Source organism: Semicossyphus pulcher, unplaced genomic scaffold (assembly GCF_022749685.1).
Source record: "Semicossyphus pulcher isolate SPU_LCO1_2020_fin unplaced genomic scaffold, fSemPul1.0.p SCAF_23, whole genome shotgun sequence".
Classification (NCBI taxonomy): Eukaryota; Metazoa; Chordata; class Actinopteri; order Labriformes; family Labridae; genus Semicossyphus; species Semicossyphus pulcher.
The window spans coordinates 624,053-646,122 of NW_027211697.1; the positions used below are offsets into that span (position 1 = coordinate 624,053).

Here is a 22,070-nt window from a genome sequence, read left to right on the forward strand (position 1 = left end):
GTCTGAACGTTTTGTCCTCCTTCGTCAATACTTCTACTTTCATCCACAGTTTTTCTGCCAATTTTAAATCCGCAACATTTCCTGTGATCGAATGCAAACATATCGACACCAAGCAGCAGCAGTCTTAGTCCCAATGGTTCCTGATAGACTTTATATCCACTACCGTACACAAACATCCTCTTCTTCCTCACATACCCTCTACGCCCACACCATGTTTGTGTCTTCCCAGTCCTCTCCTTCTCCTACAGTATAGCATCGCTCCATCATGCAGCATCGCACTATCTCAGCCTCTGCAGGACTCTGTCGGTTCTGGGGATCAGCACACAGACAGACATGTGCGTTGACATAAACCTCAGCTGAACATACTAGGTACAACATGGAGGCATAAATCTACCATGATCTGTCTCTGCACAATGGCAACATTACGATAAGCGTTTGCTCTCCAGCAGGGTAATGCCGGGCTTTATGCTCGACTCTGCTTAAGCCGTTCTTTACGGTTTAGCCTAGCAGTGAACTGGTGCAACTTTAATGGGCTTATAAAGATGCTCCTTTTCGCTACGATCAGCAGTATTTAAACTGCAATATATTTCTTTGCTGCTAAGATAAGCTCGATCTGGGAATTTCCTGGCGTGAACGCACAGCTAAACTGTTAGCATAGCTTGTGGCAGTGGTAATTAGATGCTTGAATTGCCCCCAACAGCATCATTATTAAAACAACTTCTATAAAAAAGAAGCCAGTGCTTTAACATTCAGCCAGCTAAGTTGTCTGTTTAGGATAAAAAGACATCCGTGGGTCAGTATTCAGCCTCATACAAGTCAATCCCTCTAACATAGACACCGACTACACACAGAAGAGGAGGACGAGCTTCACAGTGATAAAAAATCCAACAGGCACACAGACCTCTGGCCAGTGGAAAAAGGTCTCATGGCAAGGCAGCCTTCACCCGAGCCTCGAACCGATTTCCTCTGGGTTTAAAGAGGCCGATAAGAGCGTCTGACAAGAGAATTCAAATATCAAGTTGGAGAAATGAGAACGGAAAGCTCCCAAAAGGTCATCGTGAGGAAAAAAAGCAAAACACAGCAGCGAAAAACTGACCAGAAAAAGTTTCCGGCATCAATATCTTACACCGAACACACCAGAGAGGAAGCAAACAAGCAAGTGTGGATTAGTAAGCAGCTCTTTTAACCTAAGTCCTTGCAATCCTCTATGTAAATACCTCATTGAGACACTCACTGTTTAGGTGAATAATGTTGCAACTTACCCGTCAATCTACGCGCAAACCCTTTTAAACTTCCTTTCATTCTTTCCTCCCCTCGTCTCATTCCCCCTTTCCCACTAACAAGCACACTGTCCCTGGGTGAGAGACAAGCCAGGGATAAAGAGGAGGGGAGACAGAAAGGAGGGGGGGGGGGGGTATAGGTGAGGGAGGATGAGGAGTAAAGGGAGGGAAATGAATGTGGATGAGCTGCCCTTCTCTTTGAAAAGTCAGGGTTTGCCCTTTTAACCTCTTCTCCTCTCTATTTCTTTACAACTCCAGAGCGGATTTTCTTCTGTAGCTGTCAGAGAAGCTTTTCAATCCCAGGAGAGACCTTTCTGACTTTAACACCCACGCCCTTTCCACTCTTTTTTTTATATTGTTTGCCTCTACATTTTACACACTCCAGGTGTGGACAGAGCTAAATGCAGAAATCTAGTACATACACATCTAGAGGCAGATATTCCTGCCTCTGCGTTTGAAAACAGGCAACTGTTTTCAAAAACCGACGGGCTTGTAAAGAAGAAAGACAGCGATACAAAAAGAAATAGATAGAAAGAAAAGAAAGACAAATATAGAAGCCTTAAGGGAAAAGAGAGAGAGAGCATCACATGAAGGAGTTGACCCACCCAATCATCCGTTTATAACACCATCCCCCATTCAGTCAAGGCAACGCTGCCTCGTCCCCTCATTAATGACAACATCACATCCACCGATTCCTTTATTTATCTGATCATCATGTCACTTCTCCATCTTTTTTTTTTCTCTCACACACACCCTTTGGAGAGCTCCACTTCCCAGAGGTCGTCCATGTGGTTGACAGCGGCAGTTGCAACAACACCGACACACACACACACACACACACACACACACACACAGAGGCAAACACAATGTCACACTTTGCGCTCAACTACACACACACAACAAAAATCTCTCTCACTAGTCACCTCTCTCTCTCTCTCTCTTACACACACACACCCACCAGCACCACCTGCTACACTGATGGTACTTCTGCTCTACAACAGCCCCCTCCCAGATCTCGCTGGTGCCTCCACCCAGCGTTCCCAGCGCCTCATCCTCGCATTCAGCATCCCCTCACGGCGCCTCACTCCTAACCCACCACCCATTAACTGCTGCTACCTTACAGCATCGCTCTCCTCGAGCGATGCCTCGCTCCACGAGCCCTCCGCCCAACCCCCATCCTCTGCTTTCACAGAGTGTAACAGGAGGACAGCCAGCTGGTTGCATCGCACAACACGCAGAATCAAACAGATACCTGCTACACAAGTATGCAAAGAGAAAAAGGGGTTGACATGCCTTGGGATGGTGCATTGCCCATGCTGCGACACGGACCGCTGCAGCTGAAAGTGAACGCGTTTCCTGTTCCCCCTCCTCTTTTTTTCCTCTCTCCTCCTCCCTCCTCCTGTCCCTCGCTTTCTGTTCTTCACAAAGCGCACGGTGTCTCCTTCCTTGTGCCGGTCCCCGCGCTCCTATTCGCTCCTCTCCTTCTACCGTCCTCCTTCCCTTTGTCTCGCGCTCGCTCCGGCTTTCTCTTCCCCTCCGCTGGAACCTCCTTCGCGAGATGGCTGTGGTCCAGCAGCGGCGCTCCTGACAGCACTGCGCGTGTGTGACTGCGAGCACGTGTGTGCGTGTGTGTGTGTGTGAGAGAGGGAGAGGTTGAGCGGAGGAGCGTGAGTGTGTGTGTGTTTGTGTGTGAGAGAGGGAGGGAGAGAGAGAGGGGCGTACTCTTCAGCAGTGTGAGCCGGAGGAGACTGTGCATGCCGGTGCAGGGATGCTCAGCACACAGCGAAGAATGAGGCACAAATTTTGCCCATGATAAATTCACACTCTCTCTCTCTCTCTCTCACTTGCTTGCCTTATTTCTTCCCCATTACACATTTCTCTCTCTCTCTCTCTCTCTCTCTCTTAAAGACATAGGCGGCACGCTGCATTGCTACACGCCTAGGGCACATCTCATGATATGGTAATAAAGGGGAGTCCAGGGACAGGGTCCTGTGAGGGGCGCAGCAGCTGAGCTAGCAGGGGGGCGGGCGGAGAAATGCTTGAAGCATCTACTGTACCAGGAATGAGGGAGGAATGAGGGAGGAATGGGGGAGGATGGGCGAGTGTGTCGCTGGTGATGCAAGGAAGGGAGAGACTTGAGTGAACACTTGAAATATTCCCTCGTGATAACAGTAACTAATGATGAGGCTGCGTTGGGCCTGGGGCACGGCTGTAAAGGATTGGCATGGCAACCGGGGTGCACCGGTAGGTGAGAGTGGCGAGGAGGACGCTTCAGGAGGGCATCAGCATCTCTGACGCCCGCAGCGCTGCCCGGCTGGATGTTTGTTTGCAAGCATAAATTATTGCTCTTTTGATTTCTATCACTGCCAGGCAACGACTAACACAGAGCAGGAGCGGGACCGAGTCCAGCATCGTGTCAGCCGTTCAAGAACGCCCTTGAAACACAATGGAGAGAAATCCATACTGAAATCAATCATGTAGGGTAGATACTGTAGCTGATAGAGGACAAAAAAGGAGAAAAAGGAGCTACAAGTAGCAAAGAGGGAGTGAAATAAAGTAGTGAAGAGCGTGGAAGCTGAATCTCTCTCATCCACAACACCTGACAGAGTGCTGCTGTCAGACAGTGAGAGGTTATCCTTTGCCGTAGCAGCTAATGGCTTCTGATGAATTAAGAGAGTAAGAGAGGGAGAGAGAGGGGGGAGAGAAAGTAAAATGCCAGGAGATGGAGAGATAAAAGAGGATGGAGGGCCATGATGAGAGAGATGAATAATGTATGATCAGGCTGCACATGACTTACCCAGCACACTGGCCTGTCCGTCATGTCCAGCTGGCTCGCAGTCTCAAGGAGGAAACAGCTCGTCAGCTGGCGCCTGTCCGCCTGAGCTGACAAAGCTGACAAAACCCTGCAACAGCACAAATTCACACACAAGATAAAGTTAAGGTGAGGCAAGATAAGGTGAAGCGACATTGAAAGATTATTTTACAAATGTTTGAGTCAACTTGAGGCAATAATCTCGGCAAACAGTCTAAAAAGGAAAGCGACCGTCAGCGAGGAAAATCAAGAGTTACAACCATGACAAAGGGAGCCAGTCGTAGACGTCACGTTAAATTGGACTACCATATGTCATCATTAGGGGGCGTCCAAGAGAACGAAACTGAAATCTTCAAGATTGTCAGTTTAAGTGTCAGGAAATGCATCATAAAATCCATCACACAACAAATGCAGATGGAAATAAGAATGAATTACTTACACTAAGCTCACAAAAAGACGTAATGTGAACAAGCAAAATCATAAATGGACAAAAAGGTAAATTAAAGCTCTGCTGATGTGGGTGCTGGTTCTGTTGCTGGTGGTGAAAATGATGTCGCCCAGTAGGGGGTGGTTGCTATTTATAGCAAACGATCCCTTACTGAGATTGGAAACATTTTAAATTAGTTTTTTAACTGGCAACAAGTAGGATTTTACTTCCCCTAAAGCACAGAATGACATGTCTGCAGGGAGCTGATGGGTTCAGTACCTGGGTGATCAGCACCTTCATTATATCCAAGCTGCTAACATTTAAGCAGCTTATACTCTTATGGCACCAAAACTCTCATCTTTGAAACTCTCTGAGATAACTGGTGCAGGACCGAAGCTGTGTTAAAGAAGGGCTACTATTTCTTAATGACATATAGCATGATAAGATATGGAATGCTGATTAATCTCAAATCAGGATATAATCATTCATGCACCAATGGCTGGGCCTTCGGGAGCACTTTAGGGTTCAGTGTATTGCCCAAGGACACTACGACAAGTGACTGTAGCAGTCAGGGCTCGAACTTCCAACCTTTCAACTGAGAGACGACCGACTCGACCACTGAGCCACAATGAACAATGAAGTAACAGGTGTAGCCCACTGCCGTTCACACTGACAGCTCAAGGTTGTTTAAAGAGGGGGTATTATCTGTTTCACATTTTAAGACATATATATACTGTTACAATGTTGGATGTCCATTCTGAACTTGGGTGAAGCTTCAAATCTGTAGGTATAAGTATATAGTTAGAGCAATCAGGCGCCAGGTTTCAACATGTAGCCTCAGCCGGCTTCATGGAGCTGGCCAATCAGAAGAAAGTAGGCTTGAAGGGGCGGGGTTTCTTAAAGAGACAGAGCTGAGGCAGAGGCTGTATGCAGGCCCATGGAGCCCGGGAGGGGACATGGGGGAAAAGAAATCTAAGGTTGAAAAATAAAAAATAAAAAATAAAAAAGCTGATTTTTTTTGTGAGATATTTTGCGAGGTCTCGCAAAGTCGAAGGAAAGATTTTGCGAGATTTTGCAAACGTTTTTTTTAGGTCAATGTACTACTTCTGGGTCAGTTCAACCACAACAATGGAGCACACGCACTCGTGGGAGAGGTTCATTGAATTTAATTTTGAGACTGGCCTCAAATACAAAGACATCAGTGCTTGGCAGCAGGCACGGTTTTCATACAAGCGAGAGACATCTGAAAAGAATATTTAGTGCAAGGGGACTATGCCGTCGCAGAGCTTATGCTGACCTGGCGGTGTCACGGTTTAACTGGTGTTGAATTAAGTGGTGGCGGTCACAGATGTGTGCGGCCGTGGCTTATGAGTCCATCATTAATAGATTGGTGTCTTTTGAGACATTGTAAGACCAACAGTTTGCTGGGCCATTAAATTTAGTGGACCGTACACTCGCCACTGCTGATCGCTGCAAACATGTCGTCTCTGCTTCTGTTTTCTTAAAATAACGGAACTCTAGAGGGGACGGTTTAATCGGTAAACGCTTCACAATAAGTACATGTAAATTGTGAGTCATCTGCGGTATAAAATAAGACATTAACTGGTCCACTGGACATTGTTCCATTGTTGTTGGGGTTTTTCTTCAACCTTAGACCCCCCCCATGTCCCCTCCCGGGGGCCTGCACAGAGCTCCAGTGAGACAGCTTTTTTAAGTGTAAATTATGCTAAGCTACTCCACAGGTATCACAGAGTGAAATATGAAGCTTGAAATAAGCATAATCCATCCCCCTTTAAGGAGAGAAGTGCTGCTATGTTAGCTGGCTGAAGTGGACAAACGCTGCAGTGATCAGCGATTGATCAGTATTGATCCTATTAGACATGCCTGGATCGGATACTGTTACTTAAGTAAGGCAAATTTCATTTATCTGTAACATGCTTTTTCATTGGTCCAGTTCATGTCATATACAGTGAGATGAAGGCATAATGCTAATTTTGAATTTGATCATAAAGCTGCTGCTGCAGTAGGTCTCTAATGAATCATCAACCCAAGGACATTGTAGTGGTCATTTTCCACATCTCTGAAAAGCTGACCATCCTTCTGTCTGATATATTGTTGAGGAAAACAATGTTGGAGATTATGTAGTGCTGATGGTTTTGCCCCAGGGCTTCTGTAATTTCCTGAGCAGGAAGCTGCTACTCATTGCAGAGGTGCAACTTGCTGAGTAAGTAAACTCAGAGGAGATGATGACCACGCTCTGCAACTGTTTTCTAATAAAACTACATCTGCTGTTTCATTGTTAGCTCTGGGTCTGACCATATTGCGGTTTGAATTATCAGGGCACTCAATCTAAAAGTGATTTGGCTTTTTCAGATGTGGTTTTACAGGTTTTAAATGCATGTCTTGTAAGAGATGTTTGGTTGTCCCCTAGGAGTTTAAAAACGCACCCACTTTGTCCAGGATGTCCTCCTTCCTTCTCTCCATCTCGGCTGTGCGAGCTCATCGGCCCAGAAACCCTTCAGCACATTCAGTGGCACAATAGATCTGCCCTCGCTTCAGTGGAAACTAGCCATCTGAGGTTATTAGAAGGGGGCTGGGGAGGAATGTCAATGACAGTGTGACTTGGATGCAAGGAAAAAAAAAACAACCTCGATAGGCAGGAGGCGGAGGTGTTCTTACTGTAAGAAAGAGAAAAGGTACCTGTCATTGAGCATCCATCATCTTTCAATCTTCACAACACTTCTTATGTAGCATGTAGGCAGCTGCTTACGTCTCATTGTAACCTTCAGAGGACTGTGCAGTGACTTCTTAGTAATGCGGCGTGTAGGATCATCTTGGTACAAGAAAAACAGGTAACAGGTTTAAACCTAAATGTCCACAATGATGAATATCACTCCTTCTCAGATCCGCTAAACCTGCAATACACAGTGAACCAAGACTGTTCCAATTATATGAAAAACATTTATCATCTTACCCTTTTAAAAATGTGCAGACAACCAGCAGCGCCACTACAGCACTTACACTCCTTTATCCAGAGGAAACAATGGAGAAAAATGTTTGTTGGAACCAATGAGTCATGTTCAGGCAGCAGACTCACAAAGAACAATAATATACGTCTGCTAAAACTGCATCAGATACAAAGTCTGACCCGTGCTTTTATGTGAATCTACTATATGTGAGCCCGGCGCCCACTCCTGTGCATCAGCACTGTCAGCACCTTGTATGTGAGCAGCGGGCATTAGCTGCCCATAGAGATAGATGTGACGTGGAGTGTCAAACCGCCTGAGGAGGTTCTGAAGCAGGCTAATTAGCTTAAACAGCCACTATGTTTTTTACACACAGCTCTAAGTATAAAGTATTACAGTTATACAGCTAAAACAAGGACAGCAGTATAAGTTCTGTTAGGGTTTTAACATGCGATCATATCCAAAAATACCAAGATTACATGATTGTTTCCCCACCCATGATTGTGACTCCATGTTGGAATAAACTGCTCTTATATTCGGTTTCTGGTTTTGATGCACAGAGCTCTGTAGTGCCTATCAGCAGGGGAGAATATGAAACAGGTTGTACCCAGGATGTGAGGAGTTGACGTATCTGACGTATCTGTATGCAGCAGGTAATAACAACTAAAGCATAAAAACAGACAGTGCATGTCTGAGAGCAGACAACCTCTTAGTAGAAATATTTTGACAAGCAACAAATGATCATTACAACATGAATATAAACCCAAAGCTTGTGGAAAATACAGCTGACAGTAGCCGCAGTGCAGGAAAAAGAGAACACATTAAAGTAGAAGAACCATAGCATCAGCGGTGTGGAAGACCACAAACATGTTTACATCCCTATAGCTAATCATACATATCATTACCCTCTACGCGAGACCTCAGACTGCCATTGGGCAAACTAAGAAAAGCAAACTACTGAGAGCGAAACAAACTGCAGATGCACTAGAGCCCATAACCAGTGGTGAAATAACTGGGTTAATTTATTCAAGTGTTTTTACTTAAGCACAAATCTGAGGCACTTGAAAGCCAGTCAGATCTGGGATGACTTTCATACACACATTAAGGGGGCAAAATCCTTATGAGGTTTTAAAATCAGACTATAAGAAAACATCATAGTGCTACGGTGCTAGACTGGATTTATTTGATGTTTTCACAACTGTCTGCTGATGTTATTTATAATTTCTGTCATTTCTCTTAGTATGAATACCTAGGAATGATAACAATGTAGGATTAAATAAAGTATAGGTTTGTACTGGATGCTGTTTCAGGTCAAAAGTTCATAATAAAAACTTAAAAATAAATTTGAGGCGATTTATTCTTTAACTTCCCTGCAACACAGAAGGAAATTTTGTACATGTTACTCTGCTGCATCCTTTACATTTTTGTAACTGGTTTGCGGATTGAGATTTCACAGAAAACATAGGCTATGATTTTATGATCAAATGTGATCTCTTTTTGTAGATCAAACTGTTTTACGTGTAAAGTCATCGCCATTAAATCCACCTCGATCAGTGTTACTTACAAGTTTATGCATCAATATTTAAATAATTCATATCTAACACAGCTCTTTTACTTACTTGACGCTATTTTTTTACTTTTAAAGCAAAGCTCTTACTTGTAATGTCATTTTCTCGAATTAAATGTGCCAAACAAACAAGTCTGCACCGATGTTGACTTACTGACCATGTGTTGCAGCGCCGTGTTGTGTTGACACACCTAAGTAAAGATGTCACGCCTCACGTCAGCTAGCATTAGCCTGATAGCTAGCTGACGTAGACAAGCGCAAGCACATCCTTACACATATGACAGAGACCTCGCAACTGCACAATTGCAGAATGAATACTCATGCCACTCATGCCATGTCAAGTCGGTTTAAAGCTGGTAGCTGTCATGTCAACAGAGGAACTGAATTAAAAGTTTGCAGGTGAGATAAGGACAGGAACTTGGAAAGCTAACATCTCAAACAGGCCTCCTATCTGATAGGGTGCGTTGGATATATGTTTCATCGAGTACCGGGTCAGGCGTGACTACCCCGCCTCTACATCAAAAACATCTGCATTTAATCTGAATGTTCAGGGCCCTTTTATTTTTTATTTATAAAGGATACTTAGAGTACTAAGAGTGAAAGTACTCATTCAGAATGGGCCATTAAATTTTGATTATTTCTGAGGGTGCATGGATGTGTGAGCGTCATTATAACGTTGTAGCTTGTAAGAGATGGGTGATGTAGGACAAACTGTATTATATAGCCTACTGCCAGGTAGCATAAGCTTGGTAAATGGTAAGTGTCAGTTTAAATTTAATGGGATTAAAACTACAATATTTGCACCCCACATGTAGTTTTACTCCACTAAAAGAAACAGAGCTTACAATTTCTCATCTAGAGTTCCTCAGACCTGTACTCATGTAGGTACTAAGTTACTTTCTAACAATGCTGATAACAGTGGACTTACTGTTCAAAGCGTTGGTTGGCTCATTGAGAGCAATTTGAGGTTGACCATCTTGCTCAAGGTCACATCAACAATTGAACACAGAGGGCCAGAGTCGAACCACCAGCAATATAATTAATGGAGAACCTACTGTGCACTCTCAAGTAAAATCGAGATTATCTTTTAATCTTTACAAGAAAATTAAGGGAAAATAGATATGGTTATTGTAGTCCAAAATATTACAATATCCTACAAAGGTGACTGTGTTCATTGCAGGGGTTTAATCACACTTAATGATCCAGCTGTATAAATAATAACCCAGCTTGTTCTTTTTTGGCACACAGCAGGCATCTTTCATCAACTACAAAGCTACAGACTGAGCTGTTTTATGAAACCAAAGAGTTCTTGGCCTCTGTGTTAGGCCACTGCCAATCAGCTGGACAAATCCTGTGTTTCCATGGCGATGTGAAAGGCTAGAAATGATTCGTCTTTACATAAAGGTGCAGTCACTGGTGAACTCTGTTTCCTTTGGTGCGTGTATGTGCGTGCGTGTGTGGGTGGATGGACAGGATTTAAAATACCAGGCCAGTCACAGGCCGACTGCTGAGCACCTTCTGTGACTTCTGCACGCCAAGAAATACAAGTGACCATTAATGTTACACATGCATTGAGCTTGTAGAGACAGTGTTGTAGTGGGTAGAATAAGCTGATCTGCAATGCCCCCTCTGGGATGGAGGTAATCAGTAGCAGGAGTGCATCCTTTACTTAAGCAAAAGCAGCATTACAACGGTGCAAAAGTACTCAGTTACATGTAAAAGTCCTCCATTAAAAATCCTACTCAAGTACAAGGACAGGTCCACAATTTTTAATGTAAACTCTTTAACTGAAAAGTAGCTAGTAACAACACCGTGCAAAGTAGCGCAAAAAGGAAATACACAACCTCCCAATACATTTACTTTACAAAGTAAATGTACTTTGTTACAGGAGGAAATGAGGAAATAGTAACAAAGTGAGCGCAAAGAGGGATGCTGAAAAGTCAACATCATGGCCATCATGAGGTTAATGTGCTGTGAAAGTGTGATGTCACACATCAAGGTGAGATTCATGGGATCAACAGAAATCCCTGCTAAAGGTCAAGTGTAGCACAGTGTGTGTGTGGAGTGTGATTCTACATATCTTATGAGAATTACTTCGGGTTCATTACAGCGTTATTTGATAGTCAGGGGATGTGATGTATTCGAGGGAAGATGGCAAATGTGTTGAACGAGTGACAGATGATAATAACCTCAGTTCAACATCAATTACAAAGCAGGGTCTTTCACATAGAAACAATCTGGGATCAGGTCATCGAGCTTACTCTAATTTCAATATAAAAGGGCGTCTGGCAGCTACTGCAAGGTGAGGAATGATACGTCTACAAGGGTGTAATCATAGGCTGCCCGCTGTTCAATTAAAGAGCCTGAATAAAGGAACGACTGCCTGTATCGCCTTCCATGTCTTGTCTCCTGCTCTCCCTTCTCCATGTCTGCTCAGTCCCTCTCTATAAATACATAAGGTGCTGTTTCCAAGGTAACAACTCTATGGAGAATTGGCCACCTGAAATCTAGATGGAGAGGAAAAAGCAGGGTGAACGGTGGTCTGCAGGAGACAGACCCTCATCTTTACTGTGTCACCATCTGTCCATCTCTGTCCCCTGGGAACATGAGTCTGCATTAAGCCAATACTCCTTCCTGCAGGCTACACCTTAGACCTGTGAGTGAGTGAGATACAGAGAGAGAGAGAGGGGTGTATACTTTAAAAAGACAGTTGTTGGTTGGATCATTTTTAATAATTATATTATCTTTCTCCTGGACAAAAGTGCTGGAATATTCCTGTCTGAATTGTTCTCTAATCGACTGTACATCAGTAACATCTGTATTAGTAATTATCATGTGAATCATTTGATCAGTTTTCTGATGGGGAATTCAGTCTATCTTCTCCAGGCGTTCATACCTGCGTCAGGTAAGACAGTATACATTAACACTTCATTTGTCATTTTAATGCTCTATTTTACTGAGAGCGTTAGCCTCTCCTTTCCAGTTAACCCAGGTTTATTCAGAATCATGAGAATTTACTGCCCTCCAGTGGTCACAGTTAGGAAGTGCAACAACACTAATATTTGGCAAGTAAAAAATATGTCAACTTCTTATTTCATTATTTCTTAATTTTTTTTAAATCTAAGATCCTTTTTCTTAACAATAATAATCATAATAATAACTTGGATTTATATAGCACCTCTCAGGAAAACCAGGATTGCTTTACATGGGAGTTCAAACAAAAATAAACAGATGTACAAGGAACGAAAGCAAAGTGAGCTGGGTAATGGTTGTTATAGATTGTACATCTTGTTTAAAAGGAAGGTTTTGACCTGTTTTTTAAATGACTGAATGGTTGTCTCACTGCGGATCTCCATAGGGAGAGAGTTCAAGAGGGTGGGGACTGCCACACTGAAGGCTCTCACCCCACAGGCGGGTGAGGGGAACGGTTAGCAGGCCTGTGTCTGAGGTCCGCATATTCCGGGACGGGGTATAGGGGTGCAGGAGGTCAGAAAGGTACTGTGGGGCCAGGGCATGGAGAGATTTGTAGGTGAGAAGAAGGATTTTACAGGAGATGCGGGACCTGACTGGGAGCCAGTGAAGGTGGATGAAGGTGCAGGTGATGCGTTACCAGGGCTTGGTGCTGGTCAGAACCCTGGCAGCACAGTTCTGCACGTACGGGAGCCTGTCCAGGGATTTGCAGTACTCCAGATGGGTGGTAAAGAAGGCATGTAGTCCGGAAAAGTTTTAGAGGTGGTAAAACGCAGATTTTGTGACCGATTTGATGTTCGACTGGAATTAGAGGCGAGAGTCCGGGATGACCACCAAGTTGCGGTCTTCTTTTTGCCTTGGGATTGTGGGCATTTAATATACACCGGAATGGTGGTTTAAGCATAAGTCTGCAATTTAGAGCAAAGTGAGGGGGTCTCAATATGTTTCAATGCAACATAGACCTGTTTGTGAAAAAAGCGTGATCATTAATAAACACTTTTGATGTTTATATAAATATGACTTAGGCTTAACTAAAGAGGAATTTAAAGGATCATATTTATGACTGAGGCATTTTCTCTTGCATGAATGACAAGAAAGTATTAGCCATGTACAATAGAGATCTCTTTATTATAGTGCATTTATCAGATGTTACAAGATGAATTTAAAAAAAGCATAAAAGGTAATTAAGAAAAACATATGCACATACCTTGTCATTTGTACAGAAACAATCTCCAAAATTAAAGCTTCACATTTGAACAAAGGTAGGTGGATGACTTCAAGTTAAAATACATTTTCTTACAGAATATATACATTTGTTATTGTTGCTGTAAACCAGATCATGCCACTTGTCCTATGAACTGTACAGATCTTTAGTAAATACTTGAACATGCCACACAAAGAAAGCCCGAAAGAATAGTGCATGAGGAAAACAGCCAAATGTCTAGTTGTAGAAAAACAAAAGGGAAACGTATTTGACTTTGGAGGTCAGTGTGATATGACCTTAGAGTCATCTTTACTCGTCAGGAGTTTCTTATGTAATCGCTGAAGCCTTTGGGAATATTAGACTATTACTGGGTTAACTGGTGCAACACGCCTTCTTTGACATTTTAACAGTCTGCTGGTGTAGAGCAATGAGAAGGGCTATTGTCGTTGTTCATTGCAATGGCTGATTGATAATCCACTTTCTTTACATATGCCTGTTTTGTGCAAGCTGATGAGGTTGTGCAAATGGCTTCAGGGGGATTTAAGATAGACAACTCCAGGGGAAGGGCCCTGGCGACATGCAGGAAAAACACCAAAAAGCCTGAGGAAGCATTTACAGTATTGATAGTCCAGAGCAAACACTTCTGATGAAACTGTACCGTTTAACGCAGCGCTGACGATTTGTTCAAGAAAATGTGTATCCTCTGGAAACACACAAGAGGGCGGAGCCAGAACTGATCCAAGCACGATGAGCCCTTACTAAAATCTAACCAATTGGTCCCGAGAGCATTTTCAAAAGGAAATTCTGAACACCTTGAACGTCAGGTCGAACTTTAGTAAACCAGGTCACCTGTGCAAGTAACATGTAAAATATCACAATAATAAAAAACAGTAAAAACAATAACCCAGAATACTAAAGATGAGAGAAAATAAGAAAAGAAAATGCACAGAGTGGGAGCAACTCTAAAAAGGCCTCACCCCTCCAGTAGCCTGGAAAACCCTCACCTCATCCCAAGCGTACACATATCCACCAAAGACATGACAGCAACACTCAAAACAACTCCACATATGAAACAACACAACACTCTATGTCTTCTAAACCTAGCCTTGACTTATAATCATGGGTGTGTAAAATACAAAGGGCCATTAATAATTCCAGAGATATAGCCATGAGCGGGATGACTGTTAAAGGTGAGACAGAAGAAATTGTTCAATAAATCGGCTTAAAAAAAAAGGAATGTGAACTGGTCTGGAATGTCATGTTTTCTTGTGTGTCAAAGATGACACAGCCTAAACTGAGATATACTGAGAGTCTTTTCAGGGTGAATGAATATTAAAAAAAGCCTTCATATCACTAGCTAGATGTTAAAACTAAATGGCACAACATCCTTTGCTTTGTTGAGACAAGTCCCTTTAGATTGCGACAGTGGAGGGATGAGGTGCTTGACAGTTTACTGTTAAAGGCACAGCGAGGCTGCTCCCACTCGGCTCACAAACTTACTTATCCAAAAATACTAATCCAAACACACGCGAACAGTGAACAGATGCAGGGGAGCACTCGCCAGCGGTCCAACTTTTTATATGAAAGAGAGTAAATGAGAAGAGATGAGAGAATGAGACCAGGACCAGTGCAGTCCCCCAAACTGTGGAGTCACAGAGATGACAGAAGGGAGGTGAAGCGATGCATCATTTTGCATTCTTCAGCTGGTTTGAAAGCCAGTCAAGACCCTCATAGAGACCATCTCCACTAGTGGCGCACGTGGCCTGGATATACCAATTTCGATTATGCAGATTTGACAGTTGCAGCTTATCTGTGATATCTGCTGCAGTCATGGCATTGGGCAGGTCCTGAAAGGGCAGAAAACACGATGGTTAATTTATGAGAAGAGAATAAAGCAACAAAGCGGCCATAAAAATGTTGTTAGATTTAATGTCAATAATAAACATTGGTAGAAAGAAACAAAACCAAACTGAACTTATAGTAGCAGTATAATTATGAGGTAATGTACTTTGCGTGTGTATTTATCTATGTAGTTAAAATCAGCTCCACATTTAGAAGCTGCAACAAGTGGTGTAAGCAGTAGTGCTTTAATAATAATCAACTGATATTAAACATATTATTCTGAAATAGGCCTAAATTTGAGGCACACCGGTGACCAGTGAAAGGGAAAACTTGTACGTTTTTTGATGCACTAGTTCCCTACGCGAGCTAAATAACAGAAGCGTGAGCACGCCGATGGTGGTCAGCGAGGGTCAGTTAAAAGGATTGCAATTCAATAATTCAAGGACACGTGGCAAAACAGACTTCGTCAACAACACTGAGTATGTTTTGTAGTGATGGGAGCACCCGCCCCTGGTGCCCGACCTCACTTATTTCACTCGCTGAATTAGATTTTTACCTGCTAATTTTGGACCCTGTTTGCACAGATCACTTTTTACGGCTATTTACAATCACCATCTGCTTTAACAATAGACAAAACGCTACAGCTCAGTTATAGTGTCTGGCAAATACCCTACTCATAGTTCATTGGGCAATTAATGGGCTGATTAATTAATAGTTCTTTCACTAATAATGCTTTTTTTTTTTTTTTAAGGAAAGTGACATAAACTCGCCTGTTTGTTGGCAAACACGAGCACGACACAATTCCTCAGCTCATCCTCAGACAGCATTCGTAACAGCTCGTCCCTCGCCTCCCCGACTCGCTCCTTGTCATTACTGTCCACTACGAAGATGAGGCCTGAAAAGGGAAAAGAAGTGATCGTTTATGAAGGAAGTGGATAACGGTCTCCAGACTTGGAGAACTGAAAACATCAGAAAGTCTCTCACCTTGTGTGTTTTGGAAGTAATGCCTCCAGAGTGGCCTGATCTTGTCCTGACCACCCACATCCCACACTGTAAAGCTGATGTTCTTGTAGTCGACTGTCTCGACATTAAAACCTGTGGATGAGGGGAGATTTTGTTTAAGTTCTCAAGCTGCATGGTCTTTTTAGAAATGTATTGACTGTGTGTGTTAAATCAATTTCTTATGAAGATGCTCACCAATGGTAGGGATTGTGGTAACAATTTCTCCTAGTTTGAGCTTGTACAGTATGGTGGTCTTCCCAGCAGCATCCAGTCCGACCATCAAGATTCTCATTTCTTTCTTGCCAAACAATTTGTGGAAAATGCTACTAAAATTTCCCATCTTGGCTCACCTGCAGAAGGACAACAATATTGTATTATCAGGTTTCTAATTATGTGAATACTTTCATATAAAAAATACAGATCCTTTTAGAAGCTGAGGTTGTTATTGGCTGCCTTGTAATTTCAAGACACTGTATCTACTGTGTTATCAGACTTTACCTGGGGCCCACCCAGGAATATAAATGGCTGCCAAAGTATATAATGTGCTGACAAATTTTGGATTTTTCTTCTTTTTTTTACACAGCCATAACAACGAGTATACACACATTCTCAGCAGAGAACACTGAACGAGAGATCCTCCAAAAGGTCTATTAAACAAATACAATGACAGAGGTGCGACCGCTCGTGTTTGATCCACGCATGCGTGTGCTGCTGTTTTAAGAGCGTTTTAGTGGTGCCATTGCAGCAAAAGTTAGATGGTTTTGAAATGCAGCATTAATTAACAAGTAGCCACACAGCTCACCTGCTGTTTGGTAAACACCACTTGAAAAACACTGAAATGTGACGAGTATACAAGGGGAAGTGCCAGGCAGTGAGTTGGAGAATCCTGAAGTACAATTACAAATGGTGAAATAAGAAATATCCTACTTAAATACTGCTATCGTATTTGTTACAATATTTCTATTAGACACAAATCTGAGTTTTAATAGAAAAGTAGTTGTAAGTAAGCTACTTTGTCAGTGTGATGTGACTTTTTTTTGAGCAGATTAATCAAACCACATGCAATAATCCTCTACCAGGTCCCTGCAAGAAGCATTATTGCTAAAACACAACCTGCATTTGACCCAATGTATTAGAGACTGCTGTGAGAACAACACACATCTCCTGCCAGCAGTATTGCTCTCAAACATAATTTAAATCCCACAGCAGTACTTCAATGCTGCTACACATACAGGTATAATGCGAGTTCAATTACCAATTTATGACTTTTGTTGTTCATCACAATGTATGCATGTATGTATGATGTACATGGCAATATCTACAAAATGTCTATATAGACTAGAGGTCATTAAATCAGGTCGGATGACAGAGGCAGGCCCTCATGAGGACTAAATTAAGCACAAACTTTGCAGGTTTAACTTGCATCACAAGGTCTGAAAGGTGTTTTACTTGTTCTGAACAGTCAGGCTAAACAACATGGTCTATGAATAAGTGTGAGCCCACACAGTCTTAGCTTGATTGAGGAAATATCTGTCAGAGGTTTCCCAAAAGATGCTTCATTATCCTGGTTTATAATTCTGAATCTGTAAGAGTAAATGAATAATAACAAGTGTAGAAAAATTGCTATCACAGCCTGATAAATTAGAAAACTGAGAGCGATCTAGTAATTGTAAGTTATTCACACCCCTGGCCCGTTGGTTGAGAGTGCGAATACTATTTATTTTGTTTATACCGTGTTAAACTGACTGCCGTCTTTTGAGCGCAGCTGTGATCACTGCAGGTCACAGAGCGGTGTCGCTGCACCCCTGGAGCAGAAGGAGCGCATGCTGCGAGATTTCCTTCTGGTAAAGCGAGTGTTTGCATCCGTTGAGTGAATCTTGTTAACTTCTAATCACTTCCCTGGGATAAATGTTGCCCGACTTTGGCTGAAGTGGCGTTGGTAATTCCGGCAGAGCGCGGGTTCAGCCTCAGAACGTGAGAACTTTTCTGTCTGAGGCAAAGACGTGAAACCAAATGACAATCGCCTCTCCAGCAATCTCCCTTGATCACTTGCTTATTAATTTGATGCTATTTACTTGTCTTGACTTCGAGCTAACGCTTCCTATCTAATATGCATGACATTGTTGTAGAGATGTCAGGCAACTGTCTTAAGTTTATTAGGAAAGCCCAATACTTGCAATGTTTTTTTGCTAAACCGGGAGAAGGGTGATATGTGGTGGAGGATGCAGGACAAGCAAGTAATACGGACAATGCGACGAAGCAAGCAAGTACGAGCAACGAGGTAAAGAAGAGGGAATGGGGAGGAAAGATGGCCAAATGTTGTGTGACATCTGTAGAAAAGCGTACACTTATGACACATTGCTCCAAGGGTGCTCTAAGAATACAGTATCTGCGTCTCTCTACCTGAAAGTTTTTTAACAGACACAGTGCTGTTCTTTTTTTACCACAAGGTATTCTTCAGCTACATCCTCCTTGCTCTTCTCTTTCCTCAGCCATTGTGTTAGCTAACTTTAGAGTCACCACTGAATTGACAGAAATTAATCTGAGGTAAGCTGACATTTAGCTAGCTGATGGGCAATGTGGTGTGAATGCATGGCCCGTGAATCAAGGACTACATCTGATAGGCCAGCTGACATGCATGACCAAATAAAAAACAACAAATTTTTTTCCTATTCATTATGATTCAGGAAGTCTTTTGCAATGTTTAAATGCCTCTGTTCATATCCTGACGACAATGACAATGCAATTTATGAAGCAGCCATTCTCTGTTCATCTTTGTCTCTTATACATGCATAATGAGTTTGTTAAACTGTAATAAATGGCTTGTAATTAATGTTTTTGGTAGTCAAATACTATGGTATATGCCATTTCTCCATATTGTACAATAAAAAAAATTGAAATGACAAAAATGATAGATTATTAAGACTTTTTTTTTCACCGGATAAATTCTGTATTTATGTAGGATGTAGACGTCATATGAGAATGAAAAAGCAAGGTGGAGCACCTTCATAGTTCAAACAAACTTAACTCCACCTAAAACTTAAATACCTACATTCTACATTCATCAATCAAAATTAACAGGGCTAACTGATACATTAATTCCATTAATGTGTTGAAATATTAATGATAGATTTAACAAGGAGGATTAAAATATTAGAAGAACTGCTGACAACCTCATCAGCTAACTTCTGTGATGATTGAAAACAACTTTACTCCTCATCTTAGCATTTTCTTTTTAGATATAAAATATTATGAATTGCTTTAAAAAAAATATCAACTTTGAGAAAGATATATATAATATTTACCAAGGCCTATTTCCTGCAATTTCAACATACTTCCAAGTGTGAAGGCTGAGTACTATCAATTTCAACCAGTCCTATGATGATGTTACACAGCCTTTAACTAATCAGATGGAGAAAACCATGCACACTCAACTAAGGGCCTACTTCCCTTAAAAACAGACAAAACATCAAATACCTGAGGTGTATGATACCCGAGGCAAATGTAGAAACGATAAGAGGGGCTATCATTGCATGATTCTTTGAAAGCTAAACAATTAGGAAAATAATGAAGGTAAACAGAAAAAGGAAATAGATCAGCAAAGGCTTGACACCAGACGGCTAACACAAAACTAACACTTCTAAAACCCAGGACTTCCTTATGTTGCCTGAACTTCCTGTTACTGGTAACACACAGCAGCAAAATTAATAAACAAAAGAGTTCATTCATCTTGGATCAGGTGAGCAGCCACCCTACGATAATTGAGGGCGTGATGCTGACAGGTGCTGGTCCCAACCGGAATGACAGGTTTCTGTTAACGCTACAAGGCACGGGAGGTATTATCATCGGTTTAGAGATAATAAAAAAAAGATACTTTGGTTTCAAAGTCTGTAATTATTTCAGGCGGATAATATACAAATGAGAAGATAATTCTGTACAAAATAGCAACGTTAGTTCTGACAGAGGTTACGTTACCTTCCTTTTGTACTGTCAACGAGCAGGTACAGATACAGGACGATGCTAGCTGGCATGTGTACATTATAAAATAAAATGAAAGTGTTTGCTAACGTTAATGTTGCCATGCTTTACATTGTACATATGTTGACAGTCAAATACTAATCGTAAAGTTTTCAGGTTAATTCAGGCTCTAGTTGGATACGTGAATACCTTTAAACTCTCAGCTCAGTGAGCTAACGTTAGCCATGAAACCGGAAGTGTTAGCCTAGCCTAGCTATGTTTAAGAAATCGTAGATTAACGCCACCATTAACTGAACAGAACACAGAATAAATTCAATGCGTACAGAGAAGACTCTGACTGATAAATCTGCCTGTTAATATTAAGGAGGCGTTCAAATTTAAAGATATAAAATGTTTTCAAACTTCCTCGGCAAACACGGTTTAGGTAAAGTTAGACTGCTAAGGAAACAGCTAATGGACTTTCAAGCCAACACTTCTTGTACAAAAATGCAACACTAAGTCGTCTCCACCCTTATAAAAATGGAAATGATATCTATATTTATATCTATATTTCGTACCTTTTTTACCTTTGTTAATGCACCTCTCAATCTTCTCTGGTCCTGTTCAATAAAATGGCGTTTTCCGGCGTCGTTAACGTCGTCTTCTTCTTCTTCGTCGTTCTTCTTCTTCGTGGGGTTTAATGGCGGTCATAACGCCGATATGGCACTGTGGCGCTACCAATTGACGTGGAGTGTGGATAGCAATTATACGGTATTCTTGTCAGTTAGGTGAAGTAGGTACACACGTCTCATAGCACACTAAGAATACTCTGAAAGTAAAAATCCTGTTCTGAAAAATGTTATTATTTGTAACGAAATAAATGTAAACAGAAAAGAAAAAGATTACATACTGTACCTTTCACTCAAAAACAAAGCTTAATATGATTTATTGGACAACATACAGTATATTAAAAGATGACCAGCTGTTCCCCTGAGCAAGTGACACGTTTTACATTCAATTTTACAACAACAACAACAATAATAATAATAATACCATGTGTCACAGGCATTGGTCTAGTAAAGGCCTGATGCAAGTCTTACAACTGCATTCTGTTTGTGAACAGTGTCACTGAAGCTTTAGGCCATTCAAATGTAGCGTGTAACTTACAAGTAGTGTTCTAATTTTTTTTCACTGAAACTAAACCAAATATCTTGTGTGTTGAACTATTAGTTTGACAATACAATATGCAGATGTGACGTTTCGCTTCAAGAAATTCTGATGTGAATTTTTCCTCACTTTCTGATATTCTTTAAAACAAATTGTTAATCGGGGGGAAAAAATATACAGTTCTACTCTATAAAATATATCCAGGTCCAATTTTAAATGTCCATATTGAATCCACTAGATGGGGCTCCATCCATGGTGTTTTATTCTCTAATGACTAGTGAAGTTAACAAGAACACAATTTAATGGGAAGAACTAGCTATAAGGCCTTTAATAATATACTGTATGTTTGTGTCCTTTAATGTCAGACTTCATGGATTATTTAGTCTTATCTGCAGGGTTTTTTTCTTGAATGCTGTGTTTAATTTGTTCAAGGATTTGTTGATTTCTGTTGCATAATCACCATGATTATAATGTAATATAATTTTACTCTATTTGGTTACTCTTCTCCACGGTCAGAAATACAACCTGTAGGCAGAGGAAACTTGAGAGCGAAAGTATTCTGCCCTTGTGAGTTACACTTGGAGGAGTTTCAGACTCCAAAAATGAGCCCTGCTTTTAAAGGTTCTGAATTAATGTGGAAGATTACTGATCGACAGAAAAGCAAGTTATGCAAAGTAAAAACTGAATGGAAAATGTTGGTGAATACTAAAAGAGTTTAGACACACTGACCACAATTAAAAAAAACAAACGAACATCTGACGTCAAAGAAAGTTTGTTGGTTTTTTTAAAATCCCATACAAATAGTCTCGATTTGAGTGTGGATTCCAGTGAATATAACTTGAACTTTTTAACTTAACTATTCTTTATTTCAGACCC

At 41.6% G+C, this 22,070-nt stretch overlaps 2 protein-coding genes across 10 annotated transcripts in view; both read right to left on the reverse strand.

Moving 5' to 3' along the window:
• The window catches only part of LOC138602532 (SRC kinase signaling inhibitor 1-like), a 99,978-nt gene extending 97,018 nt beyond the window's left edge, over positions 1–2,960 (reverse strand). For all 8 annotated transcript variants that reach the window (XM_069674017.1, XM_069674019.1, XM_069674018.1 and 5 more), the window contains exon 1: positions 2,574–2,960. In XM_069674017.1, the coding sequence (XP_069530118.1) occupies positions 2,574–2,595 (22 nt within the window). In that variant the 5' untranslated portion in view covers positions 2,596–2,960. The remainder of the gene's footprint in view (positions 1–2,573) is intronic.
• Positions 2,961–13,126: 10,166 nt separating this feature from the next.
• On the reverse strand, positions 13,127–20,706 carry arf2a (ADP-ribosylation factor 2a). 2 transcript variants are annotated; one of them, XM_069674141.1, is made up of 5 exons: positions 20,615–20,706; positions 16,266–16,420; positions 16,053–16,163; positions 15,839–15,963; positions 13,127–15,073 (listed from the first exon to the last, which is right to left on the reverse strand). In XM_069674141.1, the coding sequence occupies exons 2-5, from the start codon at positions 16,408–16,410 to the stop codon at positions 14,912–14,914; spliced, it is 543 nt and encodes a 180-aa protein (XP_069530242.1). In that variant the 5' UTR covers positions 16,411–16,420; positions 20,615–20,706; the 3' UTR covers positions 13,127–14,911. The 2 variants fall into 2 exon arrangements, with proteins under 2 accessions (XP_069530242.1, XP_069530243.1); XM_069674142.1 differs by having other exon boundaries at positions 20,606–20,706.
• Between the last annotated feature and the right edge of the window lie 1,364 nt (positions 20,707–22,070).